The 8,816-nt window shown below is 30.3% G+C and overlaps 1 protein-coding gene across 1 annotated transcript; it reads right to left on the reverse strand.

Annotated features, from left to right (window-relative positions):
- Nucleotides 1-1,503: 1,503 nt before the first annotated feature.
- LOC111894985 (uncharacterized protein At4g28440) lies at nucleotides 1,504-2,484 on the reverse strand. The gene is made up of 2 exons (XM_023891073.2): nucleotides 2,087-2,484; nucleotides 1,504-1,891 (listed from the first exon to the last, which is right to left on the reverse strand). Exons 1-2 carry the CDS (start codon nucleotides 2,379-2,381, stop codon nucleotides 1,704-1,706), a joined length of 483 nt encoding a protein of 160 aa, XP_023746841.1. The 5' UTR covers nucleotides 2,382-2,484; the 3' UTR covers nucleotides 1,504-1,703.
- Between the last annotated feature and the right edge of the window lie 6,332 nt (nucleotides 2,485-8,816).

Here is an 8,816-nt window from a genome sequence, read left to right on the forward strand (position 1 = left end):
TTATGACCAACAAACCACACAAATATATAATCAAATAATCCAAAAATCCAACAAACTTGATAAATGTCAAGTTACATGATTACAATAGAGAATAAACTTTTGTATTACAAATGTTCCATCAAACAATGTAACAAACCAAACAAATAATAAATAAAAACGCAAACCAGTCACTGTCTTAGTAATCATATGAGGAACACCAAAAAGCATGAAATTTTTCTATATATTTTTTTTTTATTAAATGAGATCATCCATGTTAATCTTTTATTCATCATCTAAAACAAGCTAACGAAGGAGAAGATTGTGATAAGAAATAATGAAACCTAAAGGAATTAATGTGATGTCAAAGGTCCATTTACATCATGGACCCTCTTCAACCTTATGATGAAGTTTTTTGATGTGGTTAGTGCAACAAATATTTTGGTAGAGATTGTAATCGACTTATATTATTGTTAATTTCATCCGTGCAAAGTGTGATGTTTTTTATTGGATAAGCAACCGGACATTAAATATTTCAAATTGATAGATGAGGAACTAACTTTACAGAACTACATGTGTTTTGCTACTTGACAAGCCAACAAGTTAAAAAATACTTAGTTGGAACCAAAAAAACGCAATTCAAGTTGAAGAAGAACATAAACAAAAAACAACATTTTAAAGTTCAAAGAACATATATAACTACAGAAAATGACGTTAGAAGAAGCACAACAAAAATATTAGTTTGAAGTTGAAAGACCAAAAGTTTGCAAATGTTATCTTGATTAGAGTTTTTTGTATTCATGGTCATAGTGATTTTCACCTTGGATTGTAGTATTAATTGCATTTATGAAAATACATGTAAATGTTATCTTGATTAAAGTTTTTTGTATTCATGGTCATAGTAATTTTCACCTTGGATTGTCATTGTAGTATTAATTGCATTTATGAAAATACATGTAATGGCTATAGCATAACATTTATCACTTGAAAGTTGCTTATCCAATAATTGTTCACTTCACACCCAACAAACCACACAAATATATAATCAAATAATCCAAAATCCAACAACCTTGATAAATGGAGAATAAATTTTTATATTACAAATGTTCCATCACACAATCTATTTGTATGAAAATTTTCTATGTTTTTTTCTTAATAATTAAATGAGATCATCGGTGTTAATGTGATTAATTGATTATCACATTGACTTCTACACATTTTTACATACAAATAAATTGAGCATGTAGCCACCATTTTCACGAAAAATGTCAAACTCATCGGATGAAAAGCATTTCACGAAAAATGTTAATCTCACCCAAAGTTTATTTTATTCCAGAGTTCAAGATTAATGTTGAAGAATACAAGTCCATTGTTGCTTAAAGAAATATGGAGATTGAGATTGGATAAACTACTAACATAAAAAGTTGTTAACAACAATAGAGTCATGAAACACATAGTTGCTGAGTTGAATGATGGCATTTTTGACACAAACACAAAGATAAACATGTGAACCACAGCATAAAGAGGTATAAAAAGGATAACAAATTAACACATCTAATAAACCAATGTAAGCACAAAAGCTAAGAAAATTCAAAAGATGATCTTTTTACAGAGTAACCAGTATGAAGGCCATAATGACTTAGTTCCATTACATGTTAAAATAATATCAACAAGAAAAAGACTAAACTGACCTCCATGTTCTTGTATACCAAAACTCCCCCAAATCTTTATTCAGCAACATTCACCAACTCATACTCCACCAGAGACAAGTTGTTATCCTCCTTAACAGTAAAACTTGCAGGCTCGGTCACCTCAATTCGCCCCCATTTATCCACAGCAAGTCTCATGGACCCTTTGAACATATCAATCTTCGCATTTCGGATTATCACAGAGTTTCCAGCCTTCATCAAGTCCACTGTCATAACAAAAACTTACACAAAATGACTTTGCAAAACCAAAATGGCTAAATATCTTCGATTTCAAAATTCGAACAAATAGATCGAACCAGAAGCTTGGACACAGTAAATAGACCGAAGTATTATTAAGAAATTGTCATGGAGAAGTAGTGTGTGTGTGTGTGTGTGAGAGAGAGAGAGAGAGAGAGGGGGACCTTGATCGTTACGAGCAGTGAAGAGAATGGTGCCGGTTTCATCACCAATAAGGCATTCGGCGATGCGAGTGTTAGCAGCGCCGGGTCGGCTACTGAATGAAGATGAGATTCGTGATTTCTTGTCTAAGACCGTCGTTGAAGACAAGACCTTGACGGCGAGGGTATGGCCGTTGGTTCCAGGTTTCAGGTCGCCCACCTTCACGAACACCGGCTTCCGCTTCACTATTCCTCTTCCTCCCTGTTCTGGTTGTTGATTTTCAATCTCCACCGCCGCCGTTTCATTGATCGTCGCCATCTACGCTTTTGAAATGAAGAAATCGAGGTTCAGTTAGTTGGTGATTTGGTACCCCGTAATCGATAAACCCTAACCCTAAAATCCTAAGCATGCGATTGCCACTCGAACCACGTTTTGTTGTTGCGTTTTGGGGTTTTCGAGTTTGGTGATGTTGCGTTTTTTAGTACCCTAAGATTTTAAATGTTTTAGTTTTGATCCATATTGTTTTGGTTTATTCAATTCTAAAGCGTTTACTTAATTACCCATACTATTGGAATCTAATTAATGTACAAATAAAAGGGAAATTGAGGAATCTAACCATAATGTAAATATGTATTTTAAGAAAATAATAAAAAAATGGTTTTAAAAAAATATTTGCTGTAAGTTTGGAATGGAGGATTTCGGACTAAGAGTAAAAAAAATTCTGATAAAAAAAATTACATTCAGACTGAAATTCCAAGATTTCGAAGCAATATTCTGGTTTTTGGATTGAAATTTCGAAACCCGAAATTTCGAGGAAAAATAAATGTTTTTTACTAAAATCTAAGGCTGGTAGGTGTGGGCCAGTGTTTTTAGAGAAAAAGAAGGAAACGACATTAAATGAAGGTTATGGTGGTAACGGGAAGCAACGTACAGGCATATAACGCCCCAAAACGGTGAAGATGGTTGTGTTTGTACGTTATAATACGCAAAAATGTCCTGGTGAGTGTTGCGTGTAACCAACAATCAAACAAAAGATTAAACAAACATAGTAAATAAACAATATATAGGTTAATATGACTTAAAATTAAACAATTGATTAAAAATAATGATATTAAACACGTCAAAAATAACATTTTCGATATAAGTAAGAAAAAATTTGAAAAAAATAACCCGCATTTCATAAACATACTAGAATAGAAAATTCGAAAGTAAATTGTCATTTTTTAAAAACCAAAAGAAAAAGTTATTTTCTTTAAAAAGTTCATTTGATTAGTTTACTTAATTTCCTATATATATATATATATATATATATATATATATATATATATATATATATATATATATATATATATATATACTCGATGTTTAAATATTTGAAGCAATGTTAAAAGATTCCTTATTTTAAGGCTCACAATGTGACACATAGGTGTTCACGTCGTGAGATCAGAATAACCCTCAACCTCCATCACCTCTTTCCTACCCAAAACACTATTAGCCTACATTAGTGACCTTAAAGAGCTTATTTGGTGGTATTTGGCCCTTAGAAGAAGAAGAAGATTCCTTGGGTGCATCATTTTGGAAATCAAGCTCCTACTTCATCATCTTTTTGTGCTTTTGGACCTTTGTAAATTATAAAGTTCATGCCTTTATCTCTAATGAATGCTAGATCTAAGATTTATGCTTTCTTTTTCATGGATGCGTTGGGTAGGATGCATGAGATACATAAAGCTAGCAACTGTATGGATCATTAAGGCAATTCATTTTAGTAGGAGTTCAAATCTAAAGTTTGGTGTTGGTGTTTTACTCCAAGCATGAGTCTTGATCTTATTATCTTCTTATTAACCTAGTTGGTGTCCACGTCATGCATTGGACATGCATGATTGTAAAGCTTTGATTATTATGGTCCTTACGATTAGGGGAGACCCTCCGGAAGTCTCAAGGAATGGCTTTAGATATTAAGGGCTTAATATTCAAAGTTGGCTAGAGAAGATCTCACGACGTGATCAGTAGCATCTCACGTCGTGAGATGTGGTATTTCACGACTATTTTGTCCTTTTCCAATCACGACGTGACCATTGGCTGGAGTTTACCATGGTTGACTTTTTAGCCTTGGTTGACTTTTGGGTCAAGCTAGGGTTTTAAGGGTGTAAGTTGATAGGGTATGACTGTACTGTTGTTAGGTGTCTTGTTGATCATCTCGACCCTGTGTGTGAGAGTTGTCGTGTTTCTAGCTGATATTTGTAAGGTGAGTCTTCTCGCTACTTTACTTTTATGGTATTTATGTTTGTGATCAGTTGGGTCTTTATTTTTGTTTGTTGTTTTGTCTAAATTGCAGTATGATACTTTGGGATTGTTGATAATCCTTAGGGTTGCTAATAACCCCTGAACATGTTGTTAATCCACATGGCGTGTTTTTAGCCCACTGGGATTGTTGATAATCCTCAAGGCTGCTAATAACCCATAACTGTTTATTATGTTGTGTTGTATGGATATTTTGGGAAGAACTCATTAAGTTTTATGCTTATAGTTGTTGATTAAATGTGTTTCAAGTATGTTGGATGAACGCAAGAAGACAAAAGCATGATTGTGCACTCCGGCTTGCAGATGTTTATATGATTTCCGCATTTTGATACTCTGATTTGGGATGATTGTGATACACCTGAGATTTCTTATTTTGGTTTTTATGATACTTGGAGATTTTTGCTAAATAAAAATGAAGAAAAATGTTGGAAATTTTGGGTTGTTATAACTGCAATGACAAATCTTTGTCGTATGATTGGAAAAAAAAATGGATAAGATTTAATTTTATTTATCGTCAAAATCTTGCGAGATGATATGTATTTTTGTAATTATATACAAGCTTCTAGTATTCTCCGGTAAATTTTAATTGTTTGAAACGTTAAATAGGCGGAAAAAAAAAGCACGTCCAACAATACTTTTTTCTTTCTGTGTCACTTGTCCCTCAACCTTTGGTTGGTAGGGGTTTTTTGATGGGTTTTAGGTAAAACAAATAAACTAGAAAACAATTCCTAAGTTCACATGCAACCTACTTTGGATCTATGTTTTATCTATTGAACATACAACTTTGAATTGCAAAACAAGAACCCTAGAGGAGAGAGGCTATAATCGAAATTTACAAACTAGGGTTTAGTAATTACATACCTTTCAATTGTTATAGTAAACAATTGATGATTCCCTTGATCTTGATCTTGATCTTCTTGGAAGCTTAGCACCACAAGTGTAATGCCTCTAATGGAATCACACCCAAACTAGCAAGAAGGAAAGTAGAAGGAGAGAGAGGGAATATGCAATTTTCGGCCCTAACAGTTTCTTCCAAAGAAAGAGTGACCAAAATGTGAACCAGGAGGCTCCTTATATAGTTGAGGGATCTAGGGTTTAGGGGAAACCCTAGTTATCCTTTGCTTAGGGCCTAAGCAAACCCAAGGGTCTTATCCAAGCCCCTATGGACGAAATTATTAGGGTTTCCCCTAAAGATTTCGTCCACCCTTATCCAAGGGGGTTCTAGAGCCTTCCACTCAACTATTAGATAATTGCAAACTAGTCCCTGCACCTTATAATTAATTCTTTTAACCCCGAAATTAATTCTAATTAATTTCTGGCTAACAATTAATTAAACAAAATAATTTCTTATTAATATATTAATCTTTTAACATATTAATAAATTCATTTATATTAATTTATTAATCTTATAATAAATTAATATCTCTCCTTTCATAATTTCCTTTAAGTTTGCTAGGTTTGAGGGCAACCCAAAAGGCGTGTGCTGCTATCAATTCAAGTACATATCAATTATAGTTATGGGCTTAGACACCTAATCCAACATTTTTTTTCCACTCATTTTATTTTTTGGTCATAATTTTTTTTCTTTAAAAATATTATGAAAAAACCAAAGTTCTTAAAATTTTGTTCTCTACAAAATGAGCATAATAATGAAAATTTGAAAAAAAAATATTTTTTTTTGTTTTTTAATTTTTATAAAAAAACCAAGTAATTTTTTTTTCAAAAAATCATGAAAATTTAAGGAATACTTATGCTAGTGACTTTCTAAAAAGATTTTTTTTATAAGTTTTTGAGGTGTTTATTTTTATTCTTATGAAATATTATTTTTATAAAATATAACGAAATTCGTTCAAATTCAAAAAGCAAGTGATAAAGTTCTTCATAATACTATTTTAGTGAGTTTGTAATAGATTTTTTTTAAATAAAATATAGTGTTAAAGATACAAATGTTTTGCTTAAATGATTTTATTTTTTTATAAAATATAGACAAAATTATAAAAATGGGCTTTGTGGTTTACCAAAGCTCACGAACTTAATCCTTGTTAATTATTTTTGACAACCATGAACTCTATGGTTTCTAAAAGTTGCACGAATGATCATTTTGCTAACGTCGTTATTATTCATCCGTTAGTGAAAAAAAATACTCTCACACTAACGGATGAACAGTAACAACGTTAGCTAAAAGAGTCATTCTCGCAAGTTTTAGAAACTAGAAGTACCATGTTCGTCAAAAAGAAAATCACAGGTATTGAGTTTGTGACATTTGGTAAACCAGAGGCCATTTTTGTAGTTTTGTCTAAGAAATAAAACATGAAAATTTTTGTTGTCCAAAGTAAAAAGTTCTTTTAAAGGTTTATGGTATCATATGTTATGAAACTTTTTAAAAGAATTTTTTATAAATAAGGTTGTTTAGATATCAAACTTTATTTTAAAAAAATATACATTAAGTTTTGTTTTTTTAAAAAATATCGAACATAATATGATCCAAAATGAGATGATGCAAAATATTTATTGTTCAAACAAATGTTATGATTCAATATTTATGATCCTTAAATTGTTATTATCTAAAAATATTTTGATTCAAATATTTTATGATCCTTAATTATATTTTTTATGATTCAAAATTAAATAATTCGAAATATATAATGATCCAAATTTTGTTTTTAGAACAAAAACTTTATTAAATTGAATATATTATTGATCTAAAATTATATAATTCAAGAATGATGTGATCCAAAATACTATGATTTAAAATAATTTGATTCAAAATTTTATTATTTAAAAATAATATGATTCAAAAATAGCATGAACGGAAAATATTATGATATCTAGTATTTTTATTATTTAAAACTTTTATAATTTTTAAACATTAAACACTTGAAGCGATATTTAGTTAGAAAAAAAAACAAACAACAAAGAAAGAAACCCCAAAAATATCAAATTTTAAAAACAAAAATAAACAAAAACACAAGTATCTTCAAGTATGTAGTGAAGCCATTAAAGAAAATTAATAAAATAAATAAAAAACAAAAAAAAAACAAATATTTAAAAAAACGAAAAAAGAAAGAAACCTTAAAACCGAGCATATATGTGTTTTTTAGGAAATTTTCTTTAAAGAAAAAAAATGAATAAATAAATTAAAACGTAAACAAAAATAAATAATAAAACTCACTTAAATGATGTTCCATGAACATTCGTCATACGTGATTAAATCATTGAGTCCGTACATTAATTACCATGGACGTGTGTTGCGTGCGAACGCGTGACTCCCAAGTATATGGTTTGACGTTTATGATTTTAACAAAATGGGTGGTAGAGAATTGTTCTCGCAGTCCTTACCACTTTTTTGAGTAGTCGTCGGAGTCAGACCCTTTATATATATATATATATATATATATATATATATATATATATATATATATATATATATATATATATATATATTGTTGTAAATAATTGGTGGATGACAAGTAATTGGTGCATGGTAAATTGATCAATATTTTTAACTGGTTACAATTATAGATTATGAATAGTAAAATTTATAGTATAAATACATCTCCATTATAAATGGTGAAACACACTTACACACCTAAAGTTATAAGTGATATAACTTTTATATTCTCTCTAAATATTTTTTTCTTTTTAATTAAAGTTGTTATCAAGATTACTAGTTTGGTTTTATTTAAAGTTAGATTAATTACGCTTAATTTATAACATGTTATCAGCACGAAAGCTCTAATCCAGGTCATTAAACAAGTGGAAATCACAATTAAAGTTCTTATTTATTTATCATTGCAATGACATGTATGAAAAATTGATGTTTGTGTATTTCTATTATTAGCATTGTTGAAATGGATGTGATTCTTAGTGATGTTATTTATAGTAGTGTCATAATTTTCTAAGTGAGGAAAGATTCTCATCGCCCAAGTTTCAATTGGACAGAAACTTGGAATCATACAACCTGTATTGTGTGATGTATGGAAATCTTGGTACTTAGGTAAGTAAGACTAATTCCTTGTTCACATAAGTATGTGAGTTAAACTGAAGGACTAAAGGAACTAGTACACAATGTTGGGCATTAGTCAAGTCCACCATAAATAATAATAACATTATTCGTTATGATTTACTAAAGGTCTAGTAAATGTGGTTATACTTACAAGATTAAGTGTAATTCTGAATCATTGAAAAATGTTTCAATGGATGGCAGAACGGATAATTAGAATCAATGAAGGCAGAAAGATAAAAAAATTTTCCAATCTAAGAAGAAAAGAGAATACTTTTGTATCGGGTTTTATAATCGTCTTAATGATTAAGAACCATATCCTCTAAGGACATCTTAGTACACTAGTATGGCTAAGAAGAGGAATCGAAAATTATTGAAATAGTTAAATCAAAAGGATGGGTCATATTTCGTTCCGAAAAATCAAGTCTTAGAGTCATAATCCAAGATTA

Source organism: Lactuca sativa, chromosome 4 (genome assembly GCF_002870075.4).
Source record: "Lactuca sativa cultivar Salinas chromosome 4, Lsat_Salinas_v11, whole genome shotgun sequence".
In the NCBI taxonomy this organism is placed as follows: domain Eukaryota; kingdom Viridiplantae; phylum Streptophyta; class Magnoliopsida; order Asterales; family Asteraceae; genus Lactuca; species Lactuca sativa.